Source organism: Pseudonaja textilis, chromosome 4 (genome assembly GCF_049901715.1).
Source record: "Pseudonaja textilis isolate UNSWEBS1 chromosome 4, rPseTex1.2, whole genome shotgun sequence".
Lineage (NCBI taxonomy): Eukaryota > Metazoa > Chordata > Lepidosauria > Squamata > Elapidae > Pseudonaja > Pseudonaja textilis.
In genome coordinates this window covers 47,966,137-47,979,694 of record NC_141993.1, presented here as the reverse complement: position 1 = coordinate 47,979,694, position 13,558 = coordinate 47,966,137, and the positions used below count along the sequence as shown (strand labels likewise).

The 13,558-nt window shown below is 35.9% G+C and overlaps 1 protein-coding gene across 1 annotated transcript; it reads right to left on the bottom strand.

Moving 5' to 3' along the window:
- Positions 1-5,624: 5,624 nt before the first annotated feature.
- C4H10orf95 (chromosome 4 C10orf95 homolog) lies at positions 5,625-8,628 on the bottom strand. Its single transcript, XM_026704957.2, has 2 exons — positions 8,506-8,628; positions 5,625-6,450 (listed from the first exon to the last, which is right to left on the bottom strand). Exon 2 carries the CDS (start codon positions 6,418-6,420, stop codon positions 5,770-5,772), a length of 651 nt encoding a protein of 216 aa, XP_026560742.1. The 5' UTR covers positions 6,421-6,450; positions 8,506-8,628; the 3' UTR covers positions 5,625-5,769.
- Positions 8,629-13,558: the final 4,930 nt, after the last annotated feature.

Below are 13,558 nucleotides of genomic sequence, written 5' to 3'. Positions count from 1 at the left end.
ATGAGGGGGAGGAAAATATATTTGTAACTTAGGAAAAATAATATTAAATGCATAAAATAATAAACTTTTCTGAGCATCTAGCTTATGTTTTCCCAATCTGTAATCTGTCAGTTGTATTGATACTGCAACTTATAAAATTCTCCAATATGCATAATGGAGAGGAGTTGAAAGGCATTAGGTTTAGGAAAAGCTTGCACATATCATCTATCAAATTACTATCTTCACAGGGATAGAAGAATAGGTTACATAATTATTTGAAAATTAAACTCCTTAACCCCAGCCAAAACCAACAACATTGGTCCATTTACACTGTGAATACTATATCATCAGATGGACTTTTGGCAGCACTTAGAGAAAGGTAAGTAGATAGGTATGTGTGTATATGTGTACTCACACACATACACATTCACCCACCCACATGCATATTCAGAAAGAATTCCAAAGCAGAAAAAAAATCATCCTGGCTTACTTCTTGGCTTAATATAATATGCGTATCAATTCAGAGTCCATCCCACCTATCACTCAGGTAGGCTGAAGAGCACTGTAGGGTTCATTTTCTAACCTGGCTGGTTCATTAAACAGGAAGATGTTTTTAAGATGTGTTAAGGCAGAGAAGAGAAAGGGAAATTCTAAAAGTCTGACAAACATATCTAATTACCCTGAGATATTGAAATATTTTCAAGCACTCCTCCCTCCCACTCAACTGCATTAAAAATACAGTTTACTCTTGTTTTAACATGGGGGTGGGGGGTGGGGAGAAGGTTACAAGTGTCCTTTAAAACAAATGTTCATTAAATCTGAATAAGTTTTGTGTAAACATGGTTACATATTTGACACATAATTAAGATGGTAAACTAAGGTCCATTAAATTAAGACATTTACACCATTGGCATCTTTAGTAGTAAATCCATGTTGCTTTTTCCAACAGATGACATCTGCAAGGAGTAAGGTGCCTACATGGCTGGCTTAGCTCTGAGAACTGAATTCCATAGGCTTTAGAAGAAATGAAACGCCCCGTGGATTCAGTTCTACAGCTAGGCAGCTAATAAACTCCAGAGAGCCTGATCACAAGTGCTTCAGGGTATCATCAAAGAACTTCTGCCAAGAACGGATTTACAAATTCATTCAGTTAAATATTTGCCGTCCATCATTCAATTTAGGCATCATTTGTTATTCTTAAAAAGTTAAAGCAGTTCTATTTTAAGCAGCTATTCACACAACTCAAGCCAATCTTTAAAAAGTTTATTATATTGCAATGTCACTTTTTGGCATGAAGGCTAGACTCACTAAGTGCTATAAAGACACTATCCAAGTAGAAAGGCTGATCTGGTACAGTGGAAAGCATCCAGTTTAAATGTGAGTGCACACTTTGGGCATAATGTCAAGTGCAAGAAATGAGGAACTTGGGTTGTTCAAATGAGTACAAGTTTAATCCATGCTAGCTGTTACAAGAAACTGAACTACTAGTAATCAAGGCAAATTGGTAATAGATAAGAGTCAAAGGAATTCAAGGAAGGCTGGACTTAGATCTCTTGTGGGTGCGAAGGGACTCCAAACTGATCATGTACTTGACTCCTGCCTTGGGCTCAGCCCTGTCATTTCCTACATATACAGTATTTTATTCTCAGCATTTGCTATGTTTCTAAAGGCACTTCTACACAATTTCCCTAACAAAATATTTGAAGTTGAGCTGTAGTTCTTCTTACAGCAGCATTGGAAATGTTAAAGAAATGTAGGGAACTCACATTCCACTGCACACAAAACGAATAAAATAAATTGCCAGTGTACTTAACTCTTTGTTATATGGACTTGATAAAGCCCTGGCTGAGTTAAAGCAAAGGAATTGGGATCTGGACATCCAAAATGACGGCACCAAACTGCCATCCCTTTTATAGCACAAACATTGCTCTTTCCTGGTCTGTTCCTAGGTATTTTATAAAATCTCATGTTCCATGACTATTTACTTTGGCACAAATTGAGGTTGAACCTATTAAGGCAATAACTGGTAGGTATATAAGCCTCCCATAAGAAAGTTTAACTTGTTTGTGTTCAGACTTGGAGACAGAATGTATCTCATGTGCTATTATCCTTTATACGGCCAATGGCAATAAGGTGTAATGCTTCCAATTCTTAGTAACTCTCATTGCCACCAGGAGAATGTTACCCTAGCATTGATGTTGTTACCTAGTTTGAGTAATGAAACATCTGCAAGAAAACAACCAAGCTCAGAGAGCACCAAGGACCTCAGACTGTTATTCTTCTCCTGGGGTCCTACTCTTCAGAGAGCTCCAAGGAAGTTGCAGAATTCTTATCCATAGCTCTTAGTAACCATCAGGCTCCTCTCTCGTGCTATTCATTGCTAGATTTATTTATTTATTGCTAATTGCTTTAGGATTTACTCACAATTTTATAGCTATTGTATTGTATGCCAGTCTTTTATTATGTTTGATCTATAAATAAATGGACTATGAATAAATTTTGATTTGTAAATTGATAGAAGGAATTACGGTTATACTGAGCACAGGTGGATTTCCAAAATACTTACACTAGGAAATGGAAAAGTTCTGTTATTCCAGATACTAAGATTTGTAATTTATCTGTGTTGGAAATTATATTTTTTACCAGTCAAAAATGATGCAGCACTACAGATAATCCTTTACTTACAACACTTTGTTTAGTGACCAAAGCTTTAATGACACTGAAAAAAGTGATTTATGACCATTTTCACACTTATGACCGTTGCAGCATCCCCATAATTACCAGATTCACACTTGGATGCTTGACAACTGGTTCATATTTATGACGGTTGCTGTGTCCCAAGGTCACCTTTTGCAACTTTTTGACAAGCAAAGTTAATGGGGAATCCAGTTTCACTTAACAATTGTATCACTAATTTAACAACTGCAGTGATTAACAACTGTGGCAAAAAAGGTTGTAAAATGGGGCAAAACTCACTTAACAAATGTCTCACTTAAGCAACATAAATTCTGGGCTCAGTTGTGGTTGCAAGTTGAGGACTACTGTATATATTTTATTTGGTACAAATTTCACCATATTATATGACAGAGCATCATTGTTATTTTGGGGGGGGAGCAGGGTTAAACTAGTGATTTCTACCTATGCGTACACACACACACACACACACACACACACACACACACACTATTGAGTTTATTTGGGGGCTCCTTTTTCTACTGGAGATTCTAATTTTAAAAAATTCTTTGTTTTTTGGTTCTTTTTAATTCATTTAATATGATTATTTACATTTTATATTTATTTCCTATAATTTTATTATAAAATACAATACAATGGGTAAACTCCCCCCGCACATGATTTATTTCTGGTTCAGCTGCTTCTCCAATGGAAATGTTGCAAAGGTAATGTAACATCACTACCTTTACAGTTGCAAGATTAGTGATTCCACCTTGATGCCCACTTTCTTCCAGTTAACCAGATTTCATTCTGTGTTCTGGAGTCAAGCATTGTATGCTCATCTCTATAGATTCTAAGGTAACCATTTTGGTCTATTCTTGAGAGTTTGGGCTAGGGTTTGGAGTGTCAGAAGATCTCTCAGAGGATGGTGAACACCTCAAAAAACAGGCTCTGTAATCTGATGATGTGCGTAATCCAAAACTAAAGATAGCAGACAACTTCTGTTTCATTTTGACAGTAGAAGTAACTAAACAAGTCAGGACCCATTGGTCATGGAAACATCATTTCAGAATTATTTTCTTATCTAACATTTCTACAGGCCCTTGCACCGTCCTCAACATTTGCTTCACCTCCCCCACATTCTCATACACCCTCCCTGACTTATACCACACGCAATGCAACTTCCCTAACCTCTGCAATATCTCATGCATTTTTGTGCACTAAGCCTCTTGTACACCCCCTTGCCTCCTCGAGAACTTTCACAAATTTCAGTAGACCTCTTAAACAGATCCTTGCCCGCTCCCCCACTCAACAGCAACCATTTACCTGCTTTCTGATCTTGGATTTGCAACTTTCTGTTAGCTTTCTCGTTGACTTGTGGCAGTCTGGCAGGGAGCACTGGAAATGACAATCACATGACCATGGATGACTGACAGTATAACCGCTCTAAAGCAGCTACAACTTTCCGGAATCCAATCCCATGGGAATAATGGTTTCTGGATTTAGTATGCATTCTTTAAGTTAGCCCATTTGAGCTATACTGGTTGAAAAATTATTGCCCTGTGATGCACAGTTTCATTCAACGAAGGTTGTAAACAAACACAAGAGTTTTTAGTATTATATAGATAAATATCACTTATACTGTCCTCTATTTTACAGTTCTTAATCCTGACTCATCGAGTTTTCCAGAGGATGAAGAATGTTGCCATGACTATCACAAGACCAACATTTTTATATCACTTTTATAACTGTTTTACGTCACTGTTTCCCATTATATCCAGCCATTATGGCCATCCATAATGGAGAATTTCCATCAAAAACAGTACTTCATTAATTCCTGTTTGTCATCTGTATACTGATGCCTTACAAATGCAGTGCACTCCTATGTGTTCAGCCTTAAGTTCCCAAGTACACAATATTCTTAATATTTAAATGGATTCAATCCACATAAGTTTCAGCTCTACTCAGAGTCTAATTACAATCCAGTTTTAACAGGATTTGTGGGCCTGTGAAACTATAGACATGGGTATTTATACTGAAAACTAGGTATCGCTTCAGCACCATGGTCAGTTTATTATGCGATACCTCTCTGTTCCAGAGTGCTTAACACTTAAATTCTGGAAACACTGCCTAACAGGAAGAACAATTTGATAATGGAACCAATTACTAAATATGATCAAGTGGAAGATAGCCAGCAATTGGTCAATTTAACCTTGAACACAATTGACTAAAATATGGTTCCAATTCCAAGGTCAAAAATAATGTTAAAGAGAAAATCCAAATGATTTGACTTTTGCCTCAAAATCAGGAGACAATGGCCTGATGAAATAATAATTTCTCTAAAAAAATATAGTCTTACCATCATACTCAAGAAATTTCCACAAGCAAACCAAGAATAATCACACTAGAACATGCTTGCTTTTATTTAAAATTACTTAAATAGCTTGTGTACAAATTAGGTTTCTGTCTAATAGACAATCATTTGTGAATAAAATGATGAGATTCAGAGGAATAATCAATGGCACAGAAGATATTCAAAAGGCTATTTTAAGAGTTAAGCAAGGTGAATCCTTGCTAATCTAAAATGATAATCCTGCCCTAATGTGACCTTTCTGTGTATCTGAAATTACAGGTGAAAAAATAGATGGCGATGAAATACACTATTATATATTGTCATTCCAGGTTTAGTTTCTAAGTAGATCCATAGTGAATATCTTATGGTTATTTAGTTTAGTAGTTAGTGCCTTCCTTCCTTCCTTTCTGCCCTGTATATATATGACAGAAAAAGATTATTCAGGAGAATTTAAAGTAAGGGTAGTAGCAATTCTGATTTTGGCATGGCCTTTTCCAATGCAAGAATCATTTCAAATACTGGCAAAACAAGCAAGAACACAAAATCAATTATACATAAAATACTAGTGCATACATTTACCCCACCTCCTGTGATTACTGGCTACAAAGAAAGCAAATTACGATTGTACAAATGTTAACCAAATATTATTTTTCACTACCCCCTGTGTTGTGCTTATAGCCCAGTTTTCATTAGAGACATCACTGGCTCTTTTACAGCAGCAGAGATGAGTGCTTTTTCAGTCAGTACAGTTTAATCCAGCTACATCATTTCTTTGCTTTCTTTTTCTTCTTTCTGTTCTGCTCTTCACTGCTGTCCTCAGCTTCACTAGCAGTTGGTGTGGGTTCTTTTCTTATGATTGTCTTCTCTATCTTGTATTCTTGTTCTCCTACCCTGGGGTTTCCTTTTACAATAAATTCACCATTCTGGTACATTATGGAAACATCTGTCTTTGGATACGTGCCATAGACTCTTCTGAGATCATCTTTCACAAAGTCTGGCAAGTCCCTCCTAGGCCCCACAACACGTTCAAGCCGACCCCAATGGAGCTGTCCTCTCAGAACAAAGCCTTCAGGCCACAGATCCCAGCTTGGTCTCTGGAATGCCATATGAGGACGATAGTTATTGTAAGGCTGGTACAGAGGAACAGAAGCCACCTGGGGAAAGTGCCAGAAAGGATAAGGGTAAAAAAAAGGGCTTGGACCATAGATGTGATGGTACTCCATTTGGTTGGATAAACTGTCATTGTAACCGTAGTCCATGTTATAGTCCATGATAGCAAGAGGCTTGTAAGTGTTGTGCATCGGAACCTGGGGCAGGAATGCATAAGGACAATTCTGAAACATGCCAGGATAGTACAGAGCCATACTGGTAGATGGTGCACACAGCTTCTTCTTAACCCAATGTTGCTTTTTCATGAAGCATTTCACCTAGGTTTTGCTTCCACACTGTGAGGATAAAGCAAGAGATGCTGAACTTCTTGAAAACATAAATAGTTCGTATCTATTTATCAACTCTAAATATTTAGAAAAATTGCATGTAAAGTATATACATTTTTTTTAAATGAAATTTGTTCAGGAGCATCATTTATAACACACCTAGAGATTTTTTCCCCCTTACAAATAATGATTTCATAATTAGTTCTCTAAACAATTTATTACGGTACTTCAATAGCTTTGAAGCTTGTTGAGACAAGTTCTGTGTACCTACGATGTTGTACCATGGTACGGGGAGTGATGTAATGCAAAGCAATACTCAGATTTATATATTGGAAAACATAGGCCAGAGGCTACATTTTTAAATGTACTCGGATCCTTTATATATATATATATGTTTTTGAAGCCATGATTCTGGGTAGAAGAGAATTTCAACTTTGTCCCAACTGTGATCCAAATCAGTTTTTATGTGTACATACATGTACATATATAGGTGGTGATCCTCTTGCACATTAAGCCACAGATTAACTTTAGCTTCCCAAATAAACTATATAGGTTTGCGTAACAGATGTGATTTAGAACACACAATTGCTGGATTCACATCAAATGGAAAGCCCCACAGAAGCAACCCACAAAGTAGCTTAATAATACTTGATTCCTGTATCACAGGACCTCCTATATTATGCTTTCCCAATTATGTTCCTAAATAGAAAGCAGGCTGAAGAGGAAAAAAAGCCAGCCACAAGAACTGTGTTTATTTCCAAGAATTGCTGTATATCTCCTGGGTGCCATCTTATAAAATAAAACTGAAAGGGGGAGCAGTCTACCATTCTGATTTAAAAAAACAACAACAGACAAGGTGCTAGCAAGCATCCAGAGAGACTAAACAGAAGGGACACTAGCAACAAACTCAATTGTCATTTCCAAGGAAAGCAAGGCTTTTGATAGTATATTGGTGAAACGTGTCTTCCCTTATAAGAAACAGGTGGGAGGGAGCCTGATTACAAACAGCACAATAATGAGGGCAAAATTAAAATCCTCAAAATTGTACCATGGTCCCACTGTGCCTTGGTCTCAACTAACCCTCAGCCATTGCTTATATTAAAAATCAGCTAATATTAATAATAGTAATATTATAAACAATAATAAAGTAATGTTGTTAGTATTTTACAATAAATGTTATGTTTTGCCTGTCCAATTCACACACTGTATTGCATATTTTAATATACCAGAAAATGGCGAATTATCTATGCATCTGCTAAAACAATCATAATCAATTTACTGAAAGCTCATTCTGGCTTTATTTCAGTAACAGAGAGTTGGGTAAGTCAACTCTCAAGCATATTCTCAGGAATTGCATTTGAAGTAAACACTGGTGGCAACTCTCTCCTAATAGAAATACAAATTGCCACCTGAAGCTAAAAAGCAGCCAAAATATTATTTTAAAAAATAAATGAAGTTGGCTAGCTAAAATATAAGGAAACATACAACTTCGTACATATCTTTCTCTTTTCATTTCACTGTCTGTGACATCAAGGAGATAAGATCAACTTCTACTGCTAATTTAATATCTATAGACTAAAATGAAAAGTCTAAGGTTTACTATCTTTGACTGATCAATACCCCCCACCCACCCACATTTCACAAGTTCCACGATTAGAATTAGACTACGGTTATCTGTTTCAAAGTCTGCTTTAGGATTTTAATCTTCACACCAATCTTTACTTTGCATTTTATACCCAACTATGTTTCCCATATAACCTGTGTCTTGAATACAAGATTTCACAGTCTAGAATGAGACACACAGAGACACACATCAGTTTAGCTCTCTTTAAAGGAATAAAAATAGAATCGAATTCCCCCTAATTCCTGCATTAAAAAGTGAAAGCAACATTACCAACCATAGTAGTGGGACAGCAGCAAGTAAGTTCTGCCCAAGCAATACCCAGTAATACATAAGGAAATGCAGTTATTACTGCCATAGCTCCTGCCGACCTAGAAGCTTGAAAGTATCCAAGTAGCTAAATTGATACCACTTTGGTGGGAAGAGAATAATGTTTCATGTACCTCAATGTATAGTCATGCTGGCCAAATGACCACAGAAGTGTCTTTAGACAATGCTGGCTCCCGCGGCTAGGAAATAGAGATGAGCACCACACCTTAGAGTCAGACACGACTGATCAGGGAAAACCTTTACCTTAAATCTGAATAGTACTCCCTCTCCCTCTCCCCTCCCCTCTCTCCAGGTTTCAAGTTTTGTTGTCTGAAGAACAGGACAAAGGAATGCATAGCAACCAAATAAACTCTAGAAAGCAGCAGAACATTCTTGCTTGGTATTACCTCAATCTTTTCTTATTGAAATTTCTGTATTCTACATATTGTTCCTCCTTGCCCTTTTAAAAGTAACACAGTAGCATGGACTCTTTCTACAGTAGAATAAAAGGTACTATAGAGGTAGCTATATTTAATTCCTTCCTTACCCTGTAAAAGAGATTCATTTATCCCATTACCGACTCTTTGTATTAATTACCACATAAGCATTTTATCACCATTTCTTCCTATTTTATTTTGGAATTAGACTATATACATATTGTATTTTATTTTATTAATAAGGTTGTAAGACTAATCATTCAATAAACTACTACTACTAATTCCTTCCATTCCACACCGTGTTTCAAGATGTATGGTTTCCAGGTGAAAAGAAAAATGGTGAAGTATGGAGATTTCATATTTTTCCTTTTTTCTACTCTAGAATTACTCCACTGGAAGTAATGATATCAGAGCACTACATAACCAGCATACAGGTTATATTTTGCTTATATACTACTGAGTTCAACCACTGTCTGTTCATCTTTTAGTCAGCTATAAACTATTCTGGCATGAAATGTCTTGTCCCATAGCATCTCTGTCAGGTAGTTGCATGAGGTTGCTATCTTCAGTCACCTGAAATAAATTATAGACCAGCAATTTACATATGGGTCTGAGAGGGGAAGGAGGAAATGTCATGAGGACAAAGCTGAGAAAACATACTGCCAGGATATATTTATGCCATGATTCAGTGCAAACAGGAAATAGACAAGAATTACTTTCATTCTCTCCCTCTACTCCCCCCGCACCCGCACCGTTCCCCCCTCAGGGGAAACTAAGAGAGATGCCAAGCATAATCCAACCAAAAGGATTATTTAATATTTTAGTAATAATATACATTAAATACAATAAAAAAGGTCAAGTTAGCAGTTGCAATGATGTGATCAAACTTCCTCATCTTCCTCAGGTGAAACTTCAATTGCATCATCATGGCTACATCTTGACTTTAATTTTAAAGATAAAGTTACAAAGCTGAATAAATTCCCTTAACAAGGTTAAGAGAGTTTATCAGGAAAAAAATATAGGTCTTTATAGGTATTCAGGGCTGTAAACAAAGCTATGAAGTTTGAAGTACAAAGAAGCAAATCTCATGCTTCAAGCATTAGTGTCATCTAGCTGGATAATGAAGTATCTGCAGGAAAACAACCAAGCTCAGAGAGCATCGAGGATCCCACAGTATTATTTTATAAAGTTGTGGTTTTATGGAGTTAGTTTTTAAGTTTGACTTTCCCCTACACATGACATTATAGGTTTGAGAACTAACACACTGGGGCCCATTAGTAGGACTATCAAAGGTATTGCCTTAAAAAAATATTATAGCTTCCAATTCTGGGTTGCACAAATCCAGATAAACAGCCTGTGACAGTAACAACATAAAAAAAAGTAACTGATGGCTGTTCCAGTTTTTATGGCGCAGATCTGAGAGTCCTAGTTATATTAAACTGAATTACTGTTTTTTTAATATTAAAAAAATCATTATAGAAACAAAATTTAAAAAATCAGGAAAAATACACGAAGAGAGAACCAGGAAGGGTAAATTTTATCGGGACAACTTCATCCAGGATCAAACTCTCAGTAGCTACTAATACTGGTGATTATTTACTGTCTCATGAATACTGACCAGCAAAAGTGAAAAACGGCTATCCCTCCCTTGTCCAGGCTTCTGAGCTTCCAAATATATTAATTGGCTGGTATACGATATTGAAAGCTGGACTAGATGTGCTTATGGATGATTCAACAGGACTATTTGTTTATAACTTATATATGAACTGTCATTTTTCTTTAAGTGTTGGCAAAACAGGATGCAGTTAAACCATGTTATAAGATTTGCTGTCCAAATAAATCTTAAGCACAAATCAACCAAGTTTTTTTCTCTTTTGTTCATCCTAGTTTGATGAAATGAACTCTGGATATTTCTATTACATTTATTCATGATTAACTGAATCAGGGTTTATTCTGGCCTAGAATAATAAATCACACTATGCCGTACATTAGCTTATTGCATTGCACAAAATCCACACCTGTAATTCAAATAACATGTTTTGTTTTGGTATCTTCAGATACTCTTGACTCCTAGCAACTGCCTAGATTAGTCCCTGCCGTTTTCTTGGCAAGATTTTCAGAAATGCTTTGCTATTGCCTTCTTTAGGCCTAGTCTATATGACTGGCCCAAGGTAACACAACTGGCTTTGTGCCTAAGGCAGGACTAGAACTTAGTCTCCTTGCTTTTATCCTGGTGCCTTAAACTGGTTCTCATAGCAAGCTTATCCATATTCTGTTGGACCATGGTTTATCAATTAATCCAATTTTCTACATTCTAACATTTTACTGATCCACAAACTAGCTGCACAGGATACATTTGCATATTTCAGGTTAAAATGTACTTGGCTAGCTTGTTGTTCAATATACACTTTGGACTCAGCTACTGGCTGAGTCCACAATCTGCTAACCTTTAGATAACATACTGTACAGAATTTATGTAGTTAACATAATTGTAAGAATTTCTACATTACACTGAACCATAAACCATAACCACATTGGTCAAGTTCTCACAACAAAGCATTTGGCTGCAAACTGCAAGCCCTTTCAATCATCCTACTATTTCATATATGTAATCTCAGTAATCAGCAGAGACATGAAAGATGTACTCTAATATACTATACTTGAAGTGTACCTAGTACACTTCAACAAGGGACAAACTTTAAATCATTTTCAACAACAAGAACAAAAAAAAATCCATAAGAAATGTTAGAAAAACAAAGCTAATAAAACAATGGATTAAAATTCCCATCTCACCCATTGTCAAAAGCTATGCTAGTTAGAGATTGTGAGAATTACAGTCTACTTTATCTGGAGACCATTAACGTAGAGGAAGATGCTCTAACCTTGTCTACATAACATTTTCTTATATGTATCCATGTATTCATAACTATGTTTTTACTTATACCTATCATCTTGTAAGCAATTGACAAACCAAATAAAATAAATTTAAAGAATAAAATTTTAAATCCAGTAATATATTCAACAACAATCAAATAGCATCTCCCAAGTACTGCTTATATAAGTATTAGTCAAGAATTAGAACTGCCCTATTATAAAAATAACATATTACAGAAAGCATTTGTAAATGTTTAGTAAAACTACTAATTAATATATTTGCTATTTCACAATTTAAAATTTTTTCACTATTAAATATTGATTACCTTTTAGGACTTTGAATCCCACCCTATTCTTCTACCTAAAAACCAAACCTTGTTATCAAACAATCTTACACTAACCAGTCTTACTTGCAGCTCTCCCTTTCTACACACATTACCTTCTGCTCATGGCTCCCTGTGAGCTCATTTTATCAACCCCAGACAACACCTGGAGCACTTAATTAGCCATCATTCATTCTTTGTTAGGCAAAGGAAATCCTAATACAAATCCATTTCAAGAGGAATTCTGTCATTAGGCCCAGATAGTCTATTATTTGGAGTTATCTTTAGGAGTCAATTTCCTTCCAACTTTACATTTGTTTGAAAAACTTTCAAAATTAATAATATCAAGACTAGAAAATAGCCTTTTTTTCTCAAAGGAAAATTTGAAGAAAAGAGATGTTGTAAAAGATGTGCTATGCTTTTTGATATTAGCTGTAAAACAGTGTTTCCCAGCCTTGAACATTGCTGGGCTTTTGGACTTCAGCTCCCAGAATGCCATTGCTAGCATGGCCATTGATAAGAATCTGGCATTTTATATCCATTACCCTGGAAATGGGCAAGGTTGGAAAACACTGCAGTAAAGTGTAAACCCACAGAACAGGTTAGCATCATGGCTATATTATCATCATAGGTTAATTGAGCTGTGTGTGTTAGGCCTTATTATTAAGAACCCGCATACTTCTAATTATAGTTCATGGTTTAAGATTACATGTATCACATGACTGTGGAACGCCATCATTTCTGATTATCAACAATGACATTTGAAACAATGACTAATTAATTTCAGCTCTCGAAGTAGAAAACTCAATTATCCATGGCCCTAATTTTGTTTCATTCTTTTTACTGTTTAAATGTTTATTATGCAATTGTTTTTGTCTGCTGCATTGACTTTTTATAATGGAGTGATATAAAATGTTGTGAATAAGAAAAAAGATAAACAAGTCACAATCATAGAGTTGAGATCGCATGGTAGAAGAAAATGACAGCAGTATTCACATCCTGCTGTGGCCCCAGGATAGATGCAAAACTACTTTACAAAGTACAATTCTGCTCATCTGCTCCAACCTTCTAGAGATGACTTTTTGAGAGACCTGCCCCCACATGCAGGTGGTATGGACTAGGTAGGTGTTCAGCCTTGATTGTAGTGGTCCCTGTGCTTTGGAATATGTACCCTCTGAAAATTAATTTTGTCCCAAGTCACCTTTTCTTCTGAAGTCTTCATGAAGATTGTTTTATTTCAATGGGCCTTTACCCATGAATTGATGGGTGAGAAACTAGAGATTATGTTCTTACTAGAACTGGAATATTGAATTTTTGTTTTCTGTAGTCACACAATAGTGGCAGCAGACAAATATTGTAAATAAATACAAAGTGCTAATTGGAGTAGGATGTAACCTGAAGATTGTATGATTTAACTGTCTTATTGAATAAACTACAATTTAGTCACTCATTTACCAAATTATAGTTGTGCACAAAGTTTAAAACACATTTCAGTGGTAGTTTATTTCTTTTGGGGTACAGGCTAGTAATAGTAATACCAATTCTAGGATGGT